Source organism: Belonocnema kinseyi, chromosome 10 (genome assembly GCF_010883055.1).
Source record: "Belonocnema kinseyi isolate 2016_QV_RU_SX_M_011 chromosome 10, B_treatae_v1, whole genome shotgun sequence".
In the NCBI taxonomy this organism is placed as follows: Eukaryota; Metazoa; Arthropoda; class Insecta; order Hymenoptera; family Cynipidae; genus Belonocnema; species Belonocnema kinseyi.
The window spans coordinates 44,575,548-44,593,846 of record NC_046666.1 but is presented as its reverse complement, the minus strand read 5'-3'; the positions used below and the strand labels follow the sequence as shown (position 1 = coordinate 44,593,846).

The window sequence follows — 18,299 nt, the reverse complement described above, 5'->3', positions numbered from 1 at the left end:
AGTTTTTGTCAAATGTCCACGTTTTAAGACCCCCTGAACCCGAAAAACAGGTTTTTATGAATGTGTCTGTCTGTGAACACGATAACTTTTGAAAAAATTAATCTATTAGATTGCCCTTTGGTACACTCGTTTAGTGTCCGAAACTAAAGGCCACGTTCGTTAGCCAGCCATTTTGGATAAAAATTAAAAAAGTGGGGACATTTTGAATATTTTTAAGACCACTTTTTTAAAAATTCAAAAATTCTCTGTACGGTTATTCATACAATTCAAAATATCTAACAATTTATCCTAATTTTTTTTTTTTTTTTGAAAAACAAAAATTACTAGAGTTATAGCATTTTCAAAATCCAGAAAAAAAAATGAAATGAAATGGTCAAAAGGTTGAAAATTCAAAATTTGATCGTACAAAAAATGTTTGAAACCACATTTTTTCAAGATTTAAAAATTCTATGTACGTATGTTCATTGTACTCAGAAACTCAAACAATTTATCCCCATGACTTTTTTCTATAAAAAGAAAATTTTCAGAGTTAGAGCATTTTCAAAATCGGAAAAACAAACTAAAATGAACATTTTAAGCCAAAAAATGCATGATATGATAAAAAGTCCAGAGAAGAAAAACTTTGCTTTTTGAAAGACCTACAGGACTATGATAACAACTTTTTTAATTTGGTCCAGAAGTTGAACACTCCAAATTTGATCGTACCAAAAATAATGAAAAATCGAAAAATTCCATTTTTTGGTCAAACTATGAAAGAGACGAAAAAAATGAAAAAGCTCAAATTGCGCAACCTAGAAAGAACTACAAATTAAGAATGAATCACTTTTCAATATAAGCTACGAGAAAAAATGGGACAAAACGTGTTTATCCAAAAAAGAGCTATAATTTTTGATAGGACAGTTAGTTTTTGCGTTAGTCTTAAAAAATAACATTCTAAATAAAAATATTAAATTTTTTTGGTAAAAACGACAAAAGGAATGAACTTAAATTACCAGAAAAAAGTTGTTCGCCTAAAAAAAACTATAAATTCATTATTAAGTATTTTTCGATAGGACGAGTAGATTTTCTTTTAAGGGCATGTGATACTCAAAAAATTGTCAATTTTATCAGTTTTAGATTCCCCCGGTTTTTTTTCTAGAATAATAAATATTTTGTCTTAAAATTTTGGGAAATGATAGCGAACATGCTAACGGACGTCCCCACACACTTTTTTTTGTGTTTTTTTATCAAAAAATTTTTGATATTGCTAACAACGTGCGTGCATATTTCGAGGTTATGTGTGTTACAATTCACCCGAGCATGACTTTCAAACTACACAATATTTTTGGCCGAAAACTTTGGACTTACAAATAAACATAGTAACGAACCTTGTTTGCAGCTAATCAAAAAACTTTATTTCAAAATTAATTTCCAGATTATCGGAAAGGCAGATAAATATGCATAAAATATGTATTTTGCACAATAAATTTTTTTTGTTATTATCCCTCAAAAAAGAGTGCGGGGACGTCCGTTATGATATTTTATAGCATCTCCGAATTCAGTTTTAAAAAATTTTCATTTTTGTGGAAGAAAAGCCGGGGAAACTGTAAGTATCACATGCCCTTAATCGTAAAACATAAAAATAAAAATTAAAAAATTAAATTTTTGGAAGAAGCACAGAAAAGACGAAAGAGGACATGCACTCTTATATAGGACCCTATATAGGTTCCTGTATTAGACCCTATGCAGATGCGCAGTAGTTTTTATTTAATCGTAAAAAACAACATTAAAAATAGAAAAATTATAAAAACAAGGAAATTAGAATTAGTATGATGCAATTTTTATGCATATTATAAATTGTAATGATATACATTTATTGAAATGATGTTTGAGAGCAGCTTAGAATACAATTTAAAGCAAAATAAGAAACAAATACAAAAATAATCATGATAAATACAATTTGATTTTTATTTTGCAAATTTTTAATAAGCAATCTCTGGCAGAGTTACATAAAAAATGTATTATAATTGATATAAAAGTTTTGTGTATAATGTAGAAAAGTTAACAGGTTGGACAAAATCGAGTTGCGAAGCACGAGATACGTGATGAGAATGTGTTGGTTAAAGCCAAAAGAGCTTTAACAAAAGAGAGTTCAAAATCACAAAATTACAGTTGTCGGTCCGTTCACCTTTGATTCTAAAAGGTTTGTGCCCGAATGCACTCATGTCGGGAATTGATAATAAAAAAACTTTATGTTTCACTTCTCTTGATGTTGTTTTTCTGTTATCTGTTCATTTTGAAGTCGTGACTGATTTTATGACTTTTGGTTCATATAACTTATTTACATATATAAAGAAAAATATTTGGCTTATGAAACGTGTCTGTTTGAAAATGCCAGAAATTATAAGATGAAATGTATTTCATTGTGTCCTTACGCATCTTTATAATTATTTATAAGAAATTATTATTATCCTCGCGAATATGTGTTAGGACGTTTCTGAATGATAACGCATGAAAACTAATAATCATAAACATTACTGGCTCTCACGGAATACTTAAAACTTGAGACAGATATATTGTGAAAAACACGTTTTCACGGCTTTCTGATAGCGATAGTAGACACTTGGTACCTGTTTTTTATCACAGAAAACACGTACCAGTTTTTAGAATCTTGGAATTATTTGTGTATGTGTAACATATGCATATTGTTTCAAGATTTTTATCAAACTTTTATTCTTTATTCTTGTCAAAGTTTACTTACAAATAGAATGACTAAAAAGGTTTAGTCAGAAATAAAAACATACGCGCTATTAGAGGAATTGATCTTTTGTGAAGAATTTAATTGATAAAAGGTATAAAATTGTTTATAATGTTTTAATTTAATATTGTTTCAATTATGGTCAAATATTTATATTATGCAATTTTTTTCATCGAGTGATAGAATATTTAACAACTAATAAAAGTTGTATTAATTAATAAGTGCACAACTACGGCATGAGAAATTGGAAACAGCTAATCCAATATTTTGCGATCACGCAATATTCAAATTATGTTCAGCAGCTATATTAATTGGGTTTATAACAAATGAAATGGTTATTACTTAATATTATGTAAAAACGTTATTTTATTTTAAAAAATAAATGAATAATTTCAGACGTTTTTGTTCAAATTTTTATAATGGATTTGATGATATTCCAAAATAAACAGGATCACAATAAAAAAATGGATTTATCACGTTTTGTTCCGTCGAGAAATTTTATACTTTTCTATTAAGGGATTCTTATTCAACTTGAGACATCTTGTTTAAAAAAAATTGTATCATATCCTATCGTCAAAATTTTTGGAAATTTAAATTCTAACCAACCATTTTATACTTTTCTGTCACCAGTTTCTCATGAAACGTCTATAAAATTCTACCGAAACAGAAATTGCATTAAATCACATCTTCAAAAATTTCGGAAATTTTTGTCAAACACTCTCCATAAAGAAATCTGATACTTTTCTGTAACCATATTTTCATTAAAATTCGATTCTTCTCGGTACTAGACTTGTATTAAATCCTGTGTTTCGGAATCAATTATATTTCTATCTAATTATATCCATCGGTAATTTTATTGACTGAGAAAAGCCGAGAATTTAATTTAAAACTCGGGAATTTATTTCTGATCGCAGTAAAATTGTTATTTTTATTATTTTAATAATTTTTGTCAATTTAGAAAAGCGATTTCTACTTTATCTACAGTCGTAGAATAGCAAGTGTTTTTTAAAGTCATGGATTTATTTACCGATTTAAAAATTCATGTACATGGTTAAAAGTAAAACACATTTATTAAAAATTAATATTTTATTGCAGATTTATAATTTAATTAAAAACTTGTTTCTAGTTGAAAATGCAACTACTTTGTTGAAAATAAATTTTGTTATCTATAAATTTAACTATTACAGTAGGAAATGTCACTTATTTGCTTAAAATCAGTTTTTGTTGGGAATAATTAGATTTTTAACAGAAAATTGAACTATTTTATTTTAGGTTGATAATTTATTTTCTCCCCCTTTTTCTGTTATTCTTGTCTCTAATGAGCCAAAAAGTACACTGAAAAGATTCATAGTTGGGCCAACAATTCTGTTTGTGAAAAATGGTACTGCTATTTTGTTAGTTGGGACAACTATTTAATTAGTTTAGGGTTCTAACTGAATAGTCACTTTAACTAATGGAATGGTTGAACGAACTAATAAAATAGCGGTTTCAACTAATAAAATGGCAGTATTAACTAAATAGTTCGATCTACTAACCATTTTTTCAGTGTAAGGTAGTTTGGAAATCTGTTTATTAATTGTAAATCTTTTTCATTCTTTTTTAGCATAAACAATTTTTTCGTCAGAAAATAGATTTCTGTTCGATCTTTAATTAAAAATTTATATTATTTCACTGAAACTTCAACTTTTTGGCTGAAAGCTGACATTTTTTACTTAAAATTCAACTGTTTGATTACAAATTTATGTACTTTGTGGAAAATTAGTCTTTTTAATAGAAAATTAATGCTTATGGTTAAAAATTCCTCCTTTTCAAATGAAAATTGAACTGTTCCATTTTTAGTTTAAATTTGATTTTTCTTGTTCAAAATTCAACAATTTGAGTAAAAATTATTATTTTTTAAATAGAAAACTATCTTTTTCTTCGAAACTTAATCTTCTTATCTAAAAATTCTTCTTGTCGTTAGAAAATTCCAGTTTAACTCTTTTGTAAATTTCTAAAAAGATTTATAGTCTTAATTGAAAATTCATTTTTTGGGTTGAAAAATGAGCTATTTGATCAAAAAAAATTTTTTTCTTTGGATGAGAATGAATTTTTTCTGAAAATTAAACTATTTTTTTGAAAATTTGTTTCATTTATGGTTAAAAAATTATTTTTTTTCGATTCAAAATTAGTCTTTTTTGGCAGCAATTAATCTTCTTAGTTGAAAATTCATATTTTTGGTCTAAATTTCAATTATTTTATTTTAATATTTATCGTCCTAATTGAATATTTCATATTCTTAGTTAACGATTCGTCTGTTTGGTTGAACATTAATTTTGTTAACTCAAAATTTAATTATTTAAGTTTTGTGTGACAATTTATCTTTTTTTTCAGTACCTAAAAATTACATTTTGTTTAGTTTGAAAATGCAACTACTTCAGTTGAAGATTTCATTGTTTTTGTTGAAAACTTATGTTTTTTTTTATTTAAAATTAAACTATTTCAGTTAAGGGTTCATTATTGGGATTGAAAATCCATGAGTTAGTTTAAAAATTAATTTTATCAACTAAAAATGTACTATTCGATTTTCGGTTGAAAGTTGATTTTTTTAGCTCAAAATTGATGTATTTGGTTGAGAATTTGTCTCCTTTGAAAATTCAACTATTTCGTTAAAAAATTAAGTTTTTTTTGTTTATTGTATTTTTTGGTAGAAAATTAATACTTATGTTTGAAAATTATTCTTGTTTGAAAATTTCAGTATTTCAGCTAAATATTCATAATTTTAGCTGAAAATGTATTTTTTTGGCTTAAAATTCAACACTTTTCTAACTAATTTTCGAATTGAAAGTTTAACTTTTCCATTTTCATTAAAAATTGATATTTTTTTCAGTGGAAAATTAAAATAAATGTTTGAGCTTTGCAGCAAATATGGATATTTTACTTTTAATTGACTGGGAAAATTGAAAACTTTGACCGGGATAAATCGGTAAATAACCGGGAATTTGGAATCATCCGCCGAATCTCCACCCTGACGCTACTTCGGTAATTTTTGGAAATTAAACAAAAAATTCTATCGATAAAAAAATCGAATACTTTACTACAAAGAGATTCTGATTAAACCTCTATCAAATCTTATTCGAAGAATTTGTGTTATATTCTATTTTCCAAAATTTCTTAACATTTCTTTCAAATTCTATCCGTCGAGAAATCGTACATTATTTAATAGACTTTTAGAAAAAATATTTTGGCAAGAAATTATAAGATTTTTCGAGGAATAGAATTCGGTATAATACTTCCATGTTCTGGAAAATAGGATTTGATAAAATTCTGGCGGAAAAGTATAAGATTTCCCGATTTAACCTTGCGGATACAGAAGACTGATGGAAAAAAATTTAAAAAAAAAAAACAAAAAAACTATGAAACTTTTTCAGCAGGAGTACTAAGGTAAACCGACCATTACTGAGACAACGTAAAAAATATGTGCAATACTGGGACAATAATAAATATCATAATCTTTTGTATCGTATCTTTTCTATTTCAACATAAATTATAAAAGTAAAAATGTTCTATTATTTTTGAAGTTCTTTTAAATTTGTTACCACTATTTATTTTTGTCCTGACAAGTTATGCATTTAGTAAAAAAATAATCAAAAATATTCCTAAAAATGTGTGAATGAACTGCTACAAAATTTGCCATTTTTTTTTGTATTTCAAAACTTTTCACATAACTTTTACAGCATTGTATTATTGAAAATTCCTACTCCAAAAGAAAAAGTAATGTTTTTGCACATTTTTAATACGTTTAAGAATAAAAATTCATAACTTTATTAACGATTTTATTCAATAACTTATGAATATTTTAATGTCCCAGTTTCGGACACTTGAACGTGAGTTGCGAAATTGCGTTTCCATTACTGAGGTCACTTTCGCCGTGTTTTTAATTAAATGTAGCAGTATTATTTTAGTGATATATTAAAAATATTGTTTATAAGCCACAACCTTGTCATTTAATTGATTATTTATTCTAAAAAAGTTGTTCAAAGTAGTTTATTGAAACCTCCAATTCTAACCTCAAAGTTTCTCAACTGCTTAGGTAAGTAATGTAATATAGTATTTCATAAATTTTATTTTTCAACAAAAATTAGTAAGTATGCATTAAAATTCAATATTATAGATTTATATGTAATATTAATAAGATTAATATTATCGATTTACTTTATAAGATAAATTAAGTAAATTAACTTTTCTGTCGAAAATTTATATTTTCAATTAAAAAATATAACTGTTTTGAAGAAAACTCATCTTTTTTACTTTAAACATTTGAACTATTTTCTTGAAAATTCGTCTTTTTGGTTCGAAAACGTATGTTCTTAATTATAAATTTCATCTTTCTTGAGCAAAAATGCAACTGTGGTTGAAAATTAATCGGTTTAGGTTGGGGCTTCAGCAGTTTGATTGGAAATTCTTTTTTTTTTAAATTAATTCGTCTGCTTTCAATATTCAATTAAAAACTTTTTTGGTTAAAATATTAACTATTATATTTTTATCAGAATTTAACTTTGTTTTTCAACCTAATACTTCAATTTTCTAACAAATTCTTGAATTTTTAAATAAAAAGACTAATTTTCTCACCAAGAAAGATTAATTCTTATCAAAAAATATAATAGTTGATGTTTCAAACGAAAAATGATTTTATTATAAATTAAACATGACATGATTTTTTAAATAAATTAGATTTAAAAAAAAAAAGAAAAATATTTTAACCAAATTTATGAATTTTCTACCTAAATAATATTATTTTTAACAAAACAGTTGAATTTTTCTCAAAGAAATATGTAATTTATAATTAAAAAGACATATTTTTTAACCAAAAAGACGAACTTTCAACAAAATAGTTGAAGTATAAATCAAAACAGATTTTTCAGTCAATGAAATTTTCAACCAAATTATAAAATTTTGAATCAAAAAATAATTCAAATTGTTTCAATACATTTTTCAATGTATGTGTTAACTTCATATTAAGATGAATTCTAATCGATAATATTAGCCTATAATATTAAATTTTAATGCATACTTACTATTTTTATTAATAAAATAAATTTATGAGTTATTATTAAATTACTTACCCAATCAGTTGGCAAAATTTGAGGTCAGATTATAAATTGTGCCATTTAATTTTGATGGACCCCATTGGATAAAAAATTACTAATATATTTTTTGTTCTAATTTCTAATTGATTAAATAATGTCTTATCCACTTATTATAACGGTTTTTGTACAAAAAATTCCAATTCCCCATCTTAAAATTGTGTTTATGTGGGTTAGCTTTTGCTAACTGTCCCAGTAGTGGACAGTTTACCTTATAATTGGATAGTTGATTATTATTATTATTATTATTATTATTATTATTATTATTATTATTACACCATTAAGTCATTTCCCTTTCGGGGTAGGTGTGACTCACTCGCTTTAAAATATCCATTTATATTAATTTACTATAAAGTTACTAATGTATTTTTTGTTCTAATCGATTAAATGATGTCTTAGTCACTTATTATAACGGTTTTTATACCAAAAATTCCAATTCCCCATCTTAAAATTGTGTTTATGTGGGTTAGCTTTTGCTAACTGTCCCAGTAGTGGACAGTTTACCTTATAGTTGTGATTGACTTAAAAAAATCTTCAATTATTAGTGCATTTTTTACTTTACAATGAAATAATTTTCTTTTTTCTATGAAACGACTTAATTTTAGGATTCGATTTATTCTTCTGTCCCAGGTAATCATGGGTGACAGACCAGCGGCCGAGAGAGCATGTAAAGACCCCAACCCCATAATCGATGGTCGTAAAGCAAATGTTAATTTGGCGATACTTGGTGCGAAACCCAGAGGAAATCTGCAAGCGAGTAAGTTTTTTTTTCCAAAATTACTAATAAAAATCTTAATTCTAAATTTGTTTGTACGTATCATAAAATTCGTAAAAAACCTGAAGTAAACTTTCAGTTGATTTAAATCTGAACAATTAATTATTTTATCAATAAAAACGCGTTTTTTCTAAACAAATCTAGAGAACATTTGTTGTGACTTTAAATTCTCGAAATTGTTTGAAATTTCGGATTATCTGGATTTGTATTATTCTTATTTAGGCGAATCAAGGCCTCCCAGCCAGAAAGCTACAAATTCAAAAAATGTACAGTTTTTTTCTATTTTTGTTTTTGAGATCTTTTTCAGGTTTAATTTAAGTTTTAAAAGACCTAATTTTTATTTGTTAAATATTGACTTGAAAGCGAGTTATAAATATAATAGAAAAAAACACGCGCGCTACGAGCAAGATTTTTTTTGTCTCTGGCCATTTTAAAATTAAAATATAACATTAATATTTATACGGTTTTTTTATTTTATTTCATAGTGTCTATTATGTGCAGTAACAAAACAAACAAGCAATGATTTTTTTGTATTCATGAAGATTCATTATTTATATAAAGAATGAAACTGTTGCATTTTTGTTAAAAAATGCCGATTTCTGACAAAAAACACTAACATAACCTAAAGTTGTTGAAAAATGTCTTATCTACTTTAAAATATAATGATTTTTTATTCAAAGTACCAATTTCCACTATGGAATACCAATAAAACAAAAAATGGTTGAAAATAACAGATTCCCGACGAAAAAAAAGTTAACATAACCTTAAATTGTTTAAAAAATTCTCAATTTTCTTTTGAATCTATATCGATATTTCCAGTCAAATACTCAGAAATAACCTAATTTTTTTAATTAATTGTAAATATTCTTAGATATCTAATGATTTTTTAAATAAAAATGTAAATTTTCTTCAAAAGAAACGAAAAAGATCGAAATTGTTTCAGCTTGTAAGTTGTATTATTTTAAGCGAAACTAGATGGATTTTAATCTAATGTTTCGCTGTTTAAAGATAAAAATTTCAGGTTAAACCCTCCCAACCTAACCTAAAAATGTCGATAAATGGTAAATATATTTTTTTAATTAATTAATTTTTTAATAAAAATACTAATAATCTAAGAAGAAAAATACTAACATTACAGAAAGTTGTTCAGGATTGTAAATATTCTTCGAAATTTAATGGTTTTTGATTTACAATATAAATTTTTGGTGTAAAACGCTAAGATAACCTAAAATTGTTCAAGTTTGTGTATATTATTCGAAGTATATATATATTTTTTAAATTAAATATGTCAACTTCGGACTAAAAATCTTTTTCAAATCATGATCATTTTTATTGTAAAATACCAATTTTAGGCGTATAACGCTATCATAACCTAAAATTTTTAAAATATATAAAAGTCTAGTGTTTTTTATTTAAAAAGGCGCTAACAATACCCAAAAATGTCAATTGGTGAGAAATTTTTCAAGCTTGAAGTCCAATAATTTCTTATTAAAAATATCCATTTCCTCTGAAACAGCTACGGAACCCTGAATTAAAACAAAAAATTAAGCCTTCTTTGAAACTTTATGATTTTATATTAAATTTTTTTTTTAATACTCATTTTCAGCGAAAAAATTCTAATATAAAAGGCGACCAATATTTAAAATAATTTATTAGATACTTTTAAGTGTATAATTTAACTGCTTATGAATATTTAAAAAACATGACTAAATTTAAATTTCAAATATAAAGCAACTTCCAAGCAATGAAAAACCGAAATCGTAATGTTGAATTTTTTTTTTTTATTTAGATGTTTATATTTAAAATTTTAAGAAGTAAAGCTAAAAATAATCCCTTCTGATGCTACGTTACCGTTTAATTTAAAAAAATGTTATTTTGTAACAAAAATAATTATAGTTCGAAAAAGATTTGCAATTTTTGAACATTTTTGGTTATATTAACATTTTTTCACTGGAAATCGCTTATTTTTAACAAAAATGATTAGAATTGAAAGAAGACTTAAAATATTGAACTTTTTTCGGTTAAATTAAATACCTGTTTAATCAATTATATTAAAATAATTTTTTATTTTAGTTTAATTTATTTTTGGAATTTTTTCTGTAAAAAAAATTATTTCAAAGAATACTTAAAGTCTTTCGACTAATTTAGGTTATGTTGGTTTGTTTCACCTGAAATTGGTATTTTTTAAATAAAAAATAATTAGATTAAAATGTAGCGACTATTTAATCCTTAAATTGCACACTTCTGTAAAACTACATAAAGAGCATACTGGGTATTAAGTACCCAATTATATTTAAACGTGTGCTGTGCCGACGGCATTGGATAGTTTTTTACAAGAAAATCAATTAATGATATTTAATCTATTTAGTTTAAGGAGAAAAAGGTTTTATAACAGTTTTTAAAATTTGAAGTAGTTAAAAAAAATTAAAAAAAGACTTCTTTCACTCTAACACTCATAACTTTTTAAATTTTTGATATTTCCACTTAAAATTTTACCTGAATACTTCCGAGATACGGCGCTTCAAAAATAAAATTAGGCTTATAATGTTTGTTCCAAAAAAAGTATTTATTCTGAAAAATAAAACTTTAATTCAATGAAAAATGAAACACCGTACTTTGCGTAATTAAACTAGTTTATTGATCTTAAACTGCGTATGAAAATGATAAAAATCACAATTTTGTGAAAATGACGTAGAAAAATATGTTTTCATGTCATTTGTTAATCTGGCGCCATATGTTCCATTTTCATGAATTTGGTACGTTTTGTTAAAGCGCAAATAAGTCGCTGGGTGATTTACACCCAGTATGTCCTTTGAGGGTCAAAGTAATCAAATTTACAAGATATAATAATTTCAGATTGTGTTAGTGTTTTTTGTCGGAAAATTTAAAGCTTCATTAAAAAATCATTAGTTTTCAAAAAAGATTAATAATTTTTTTTGACCATTTTTGTTTCTGTTAGCATTTTACACCAGAAAGTAAAGCCCAGATATTGATCTACATATTAAATATGTTGCAATTTTTTATATAGGAATAGGGACAATAGATGGAAATTTTTCCCTTACTCGTGGAAACAATTTTCCTCTACTTTTCCCATTTTCATTGGTCACAAGAGGTGACGTGTTTTCCTAAGAATAAAAGAGAAAACGGAATTATCGATTTTTGTCCATGACCTGTTTCGAGGCAAAAATAATACCTGTAATTTCAAAAACCAACAAACTTATATAAAAATATGCAGCTGTTTGAAGCTAGTGTGTTTTTAATAATATATCCCCTGAATCTATATACTTACTGTAACGGCAACTCTTTGGTAGAAAAGTTTGAGTTTGTTCATGGGCTGATTTCCGGTTGATTCGACCGCACTCGAAGGAACCCTGAAATTACATTGCAGCAGACCTAATCGATTATTTGCCATGAATTTTTTAGGAGACATCGCAGAAACGCGACATTAGGCTTATGTGTGTGTTCAGGATAAATACTATGGGGGAAGCAAAGTGTTCCATGTTGACAAGCGAGACGTACAAACAATAATTTAGAATAATTCTGAAAGATTTAGAAAAGTTGGAAACTATAAAAAAGGTAGCTACAGGTCACGGAAAAGTCAGAGCATTTTATAAAAAATTGCAAAAGTTACTTTTATTTTCAAATGATTAATCAATGGGTTAACCACCATTGAATTCAAGTCTATAACCTATCACTGAATTTTATTGAAGTTATTTGAAATATTTTAGAGTATTTTAAAAAATTCCAAAGAATTTTATTTTAATAGTTTAAATAAATTTTAAAGGATTTGAAAAGATTTTAAGGTTTTTTTAAAAACAAATTTTAAAGAATTTTTAAAAAATTCAAATAGATTTCGAAAGATTTCTGGGTATTTTTAAAGATTCCAGGAAAGATATTTAAACAATTTGAAGGTATTCCAAAGGATTTTAAGGTATTTTTAAAAGTTCTAAGCAGTTTTTAAGAGCTTTAAAAAGCTTTAAGGGATTTCAAAGGATTTAAAATATTTCAGGCGATTTGAAAAGATTCCAAGGCATTTTCAAGGAATTTAATTTATTGAACCTATGACGTTTTCGGATGCTTAAAAATATTCCAGTGGAATTTAAAAAATTTCAAAGGATTCCAAAATATTTTCAGTTTTTTATGATATTTTTAAAAGTTGCAACAAATTTGAAATTAGCTTAAAAGTTTTGAAAGGGATATCAAACATTTATAAAGTGCCTGGAATATTTCAGGATATTTTTTTTTTAATTACGAGGGATTCTTAAAACTGAAAAAAATTTAAAGGGGTTTTAAAGGATGTGAAATACTCTAGGTGATTTTATTAGATTTTTGAGGATTTAAATTATTTTTAATTATCTTTAAAAAGCTTTCTAGGTTTTTTTTTAATAAATCCAGGATTTCTGGAAGAAATATTATAAAGAAATTCAAATATTTCAAAAAAATTTAACCGATTCCAAGTAATTTGAAGGGATTTCAAAGAATTTTAAGGAGTTTAGGGTATTTTTTTTAATTCCAAAGAATTTTTAAGAATCTTAAAAGATTTTAAGGAGTTTCAGTCGATTTGAAATTATGTGGGTTATTTTTAAAGTTGCAAGAATTTTTCAAAAGCTTAAAAAAGTTTCAAGGAATTTTAAAGGATTTTAAACTTTCCAAAATTATTTTATAAGATTTCTAAGAATTTCAATGATTTTATGGAATTTTAAAAGCTCTCGAAGTATTTTATAGGTATTTTCTGGAAGAAATATTTAAAAAAATTTTAGGATATTTTCAAAAATTCCAAGGAATTTTCAAGAGGCTTTAGAAGTTTCAAGGTATTTCAGAAAATTTCAAATAAATGGAAATATTTTGGGATATTTTAAAATAATTTGAAGGGACTTTTAAGGATTTTAGGAGTTTAGAGTATTTTTTTAAATTACAAGAAACTTTCAAGAGTTTTGTAAAGTTCCAAGTGATTTCAAACAATTGCAATCGATTTGAAATGTTTTGGGGTATTTAAAATTATTCAAAGAAATTTTCAAAAGCTTTCAAATGCTTCAAGGTATTTCAAAAAATAAAAAATATTTCAGGGTATTTTTAAATATTCCAAGGAGTTCTAAACAAAATTCGACGTATTTGAAAAATGTAAGCATAATTTAATAGATTAAAAAAATTTAATAATTTATATTAATAATTTACAGGATTTTAAGAGGCTTAGGGTATTTTTCAAAAATCTCAAGGAATATTTAAAAGCTTTCAAAAGTTTCAAGGGATTTCAAATATCTTAATCTATTTAAAATATTATAGGGCGTTTTTTAAAAACTCCCACGAATTTTCGAAAGATTAAAAATATTTCAAGAATTTTCAAAAGATTTCAAAGGATTTTTAAGATTTTTGGGTATTTTTAAATATTCTACGAAATTCTCAAAAGATTTAAAATTGTTTGAAAGAATTTTAAAGATTTTAGCACAATTTAATAGATTTTAAGAAATTAGGATATTTTAAAACAATTAGAAGGGATTTTAAGTATTCTATGACGTTTCGGGTATTTTTCAAAATTCTAAGGAATTTTCAAAAACTTTTAAAACTTTCATCGTATTTCAAGAGATTTCAATCGGTATGAAAAATTTAACGGCATTTTTAAAAATTCCAAGAAATTTTCAATTGCTTTAAAAAGTTTCCAGGGATTTTAAAAGATACCAAAAGATTTGAAATATTTTAGGATTAAAAAAAAATCCATTCGGTTGTAAGGAATTTGTAGAAATTCGAAAGGATATCGAACGGTTTTTAGGATCTATAAAGTTTAAATGAACTTTAAAATATTCCAAATTATTTTATAAGATTTGCGACGAATTCAATGATTTCAAGGGAATTATAAAAGTTCTCAAGATATTTTAATAAATTTTCCAGGATTTCAGGAAATATCATTTCGCGAGAGTTTCAAAGATTTGAAGAGATTTTTAAACATTGTTTGAAATTCACTTTAATTCATTTGGAATTCACCCTGAATTCGTATTATTTCCTTCCCCTGCATTATTTTTAATTCTTTGCAATTCACTTCAATTTTTCGTATTCTCTCAAAACTTCTGAGTTCACTGAATTCTACTCAATTTATTTTTCCTTATTTTAATTTTTGTGTAAGTCATATTGAAGTCTTTTAAACTCACCTTGAATTTTTATCATTTTATCAAATTTGATTAAAATTTTTTTAAGCTCATCTCAAACTTACTGAATTCAATGAATTTCTTCATATTTTTGAATTGTTTCAATTCACTTGATTTTTGTGTGTAAATTCTGCTTGAATTTTTATAATTCTGATCTATTTTTTTTTAATTTTCCTTCAACTTTTCTAAACTTACTCTAAGATTACTGAAATCGATGGTTTTTTGTAATTTTAATTAATTAATAGCTTATCAATATAGCTTATTAATAGCTTAATTAATTTTCAAATTTAATTAAAATGTTATGAAAAAGGCTTTGTTACAATTTTAGAAAGACCTCTGGTACTTGATGATTTAGATTAAACGCAATATTTCATCATTTCAGCAATATTGACTTTGTTGAAATTAGGCCAAAATATTCGGGTAATAAACCTCAAATTGTCGAGTTTAGATTATCGTTGGATCTGTTATCAGAAGTTTACGATCAAACCCTGAATGTCTGCAGTCTATTAATATTTTGTAAACCGTTTAGTATGTTTCTCCAGGTTTTATTTGGCGTAAATCAATTGATTTCAGTTATCGATTCGAAATTTCAAATTGTCGCATGACCTAGAAATACATTTTTTTAATAAGGTCGCCATAAGTTTGAATTTTCTTCTAATGACACTTCTTCACCAAGTCGATATCGCTTCCATCAGGTTTATTGTCTTTCCTGACCTAACATTCAGTGTCGCTTGACCTAGTAAGGAAAAGAGAGGTATTTATTTTCCATTTTTCAGGAGACAATAAAGTAAAATAGTATCGTAAAATTCAAGGTGCGGACATTACAGAAATATACTGGTCTAATTTTATCTTCAAATTGTATATAATTAAACCTACCACTAATTTTGATATATCTAGGATCTAGTGGATCTCAAAGCTTACTCCCTAATTACTTAATTCTTCTTTTTTTCCTTATCTCAAACATTTTTTTCATTTCTCACCTTTTTCAGTTACAAAAGTAAATTTTTCAGAATTTTGTTCAGCAAAGTTATAACCGAAACCTTAAAAGTAAGCTGTTTTTATTAAAGCTACTAATATCCAGAATTCCTGAAAATAAAAACAAGAATTCCACTACCAAATTTGGACAACCACCATAAAGTATTCCTATTGAAATTTGAGAAAAAATAAAAACTTCCCCAAAAAAAGGAAAGAAATTTGTTTTTTTTTTTGACAAAAATAAAAAAGTGACAGATTTTTTTTTAATTCTCGGGTGTCAGGAAGAGAGCATCTTGGTTTCGTTGCTGTTCTTGCCTGCTCGAATATTTTCTATTTTATTTTATTTTGTTATTATTATTGTATGCCTTGGTAAGGTTGCTTTATGAGTGCTGAAACGTTGTAATTATTTTTTACAAATATTTTTTTTATTCTGATTTGATAATAATAAAAAGAAAAAAGACGAAAGAAATAAAAAAAAGAAGGAAAAGTATCTCGATTTTTGCCTTCTCATTTTTTTCCTCTTCTTTCTTTTTTGTAAACTTTTTTTTTATAATTTTCTTTAACTCTATCATTAAGCCTTGACTCAATCATTGGACGTTGAATAGGATTTTAAATTTGATTTTAATCTCATTTAAATTTCTTTGATTTTAATTTTGTATTTTTATTCATTCAAATTTTAAGGAACTGATATTTTTAAAAAGTTTATGAAACTCAAATTTGAAAAGGAATTAAAGGGATAGAAATTTAAAAAAACTCAAAATAATATAATTTTTGGTTGAAAATTCGTTTTTTTGGGTTCAAAATTAAACTGTTTCGCAAGAAATTAACTTTTTGTGGCTTGAAAATTCATTACATACAAAATTCCACTATTTGGTTGATTTGATTTGTTTTCAGTAGAAAATTGGAATTTTTTGTACAAAATGTATCTTTTTGGCTTGAAAATTCAACAATTTGCTGGATTTTTTTCTTGGTTTGGAAATGTAACTAATTTGTTGCAAAGTTATTTTTTTTTGATGAACATTTACATTTTTTGTGTCAAATAAACTGTTTTGTAGAAATTTCGTCTTTTCGTGGTTCAACTACTTTGTAGAAAATTATTTTTTTTTTTGCTTAATTTTCATTTAATTTGATGGAAAATGAACAAATTTGATAAAAAAATGCAATTGTTTGGTTGAAACTTTATACTTAGGCTAAAAATTCAAGTATATTAGAGAAAATTCTTCTTTTTGCTTCAACATTCTACTATTTGCTTAAAATTTATTTCTTTATTCATTCAAAAATCATTCTTTGTTGAAGATACATCTCTTGGGTTAGAAATTTAACTATTTTCTATAAAAAAACGTTTTTGTTGTTGAAAATTAACATTTTTGCGCCGAAGAATGCACACTATTTTGTTGAAATTTCGTCTTTTTGCCTTAAAATATAAGTTTGGTTAGAAATTCAAATTTTAGGTTCGAAGTTGATTTTTTATTTAATTCAACTGTTTTGTTTAAAAAAATATTTTTTTTCCATTGGAAATTCAACTATTTTATAGAAAATTTGTACTTTCTGCTTGAAAATACAAAAATTTGCCGAATTTTTTTCTTCATATAGACTACAAAATTTTTCTTGGTTAAAGATTCATCTTTTTGTTTGAAAATGTAACTATTTTATTAAAAAAGCGTTTTTTTGTTGAAAATTCATCTTTTTGTGATGAAAAATAAATTTTGGTGTGGAAGTTTTATGTTTTTGCCTTACAATTTCACAATTTAGTTGTACATTAAATTTTAGGTTTAAAGTTAACTTTTTTGGTTGAAAATTAAATTATTTCGTTAAAAACACATTATTTTCGTATTGAAACTTTAACTTTTTTTATATTTGACTTTTTGACTTGAAGATAACAAGAATTTGTTTTGAAATTTGTTTTCTTTCCTTACTGAAATATCTTTCTTTGTTGAAGATTCTCTTTGTTTGGGTATTTAACAATTCTGTGCAACTTCGTTTTTCAGTTACAAATTCACATTTTTGCGTCGATAATTAAACCGTTTTGTAGAAAATTATTCCCCCCCCCCCCTAAGAAATTGAACTATTTGGCTGAAAATTAACTTTTTTGGTTGAAATTTCAAATGTTTTGCAGAACATTCGTCTTTTTTGTTTGAAATATCAACTATCACGTTTTTAGTTGAGAATTCATATTTCTTGTTCCATTTTTCTAATTGAATTGTATAGTTGAAAAATCGACTTTTTGGGTTAAAAATTCAACTATTTTGTATAAAATTCATCTCTCTTTTTTTAATTTGGTATAATTATTATTATTACACCATTAAGCCATTTCCCTTTCGGGGTAGGTGTGACTCACTCGGTAGGGTAAAGGGGTAGTGTGTGGAAGGGATAGAAATTTTTTCAGATTGATCCAGAATTCTCGTGCTATTTAAGTAAATAACACGTTAGTTCCGCAACACTGGTCCGACCCAGGTTGCTGATCAATCTCTCTAGCAATCACCCCAAGCGAAGAACCTCACGAAGTCGTTAGGTAAGGTTCCCCACTTGGGTCCATTAGTGGCCAA

The 18,299-nt window shown here is 25.6% G+C and overlaps 1 protein-coding gene across 3 annotated transcripts in view; it reads left to right on the top strand.

The window, feature by feature from the left end:
* LOC117182320 (RNA-binding protein 24-like) overlaps nucleotides 1–18,299 on the top strand; it is a 102,937-nt gene that overhangs the window by 19,559 nt on the left and 65,079 nt on the right. For all 3 annotated transcript variants that reach the window (XM_033375475.1, XM_033375477.1, XM_033375476.1), the window contains exon 3: nucleotides 8,494–8,620. In XM_033375475.1, coding sequence (XP_033231366.1) covers nucleotides 8,494–8,620 — 127 coding nt within the window. The remainder of the gene's footprint in view (nucleotides 1–8,493; nucleotides 8,621–18,299) is intronic.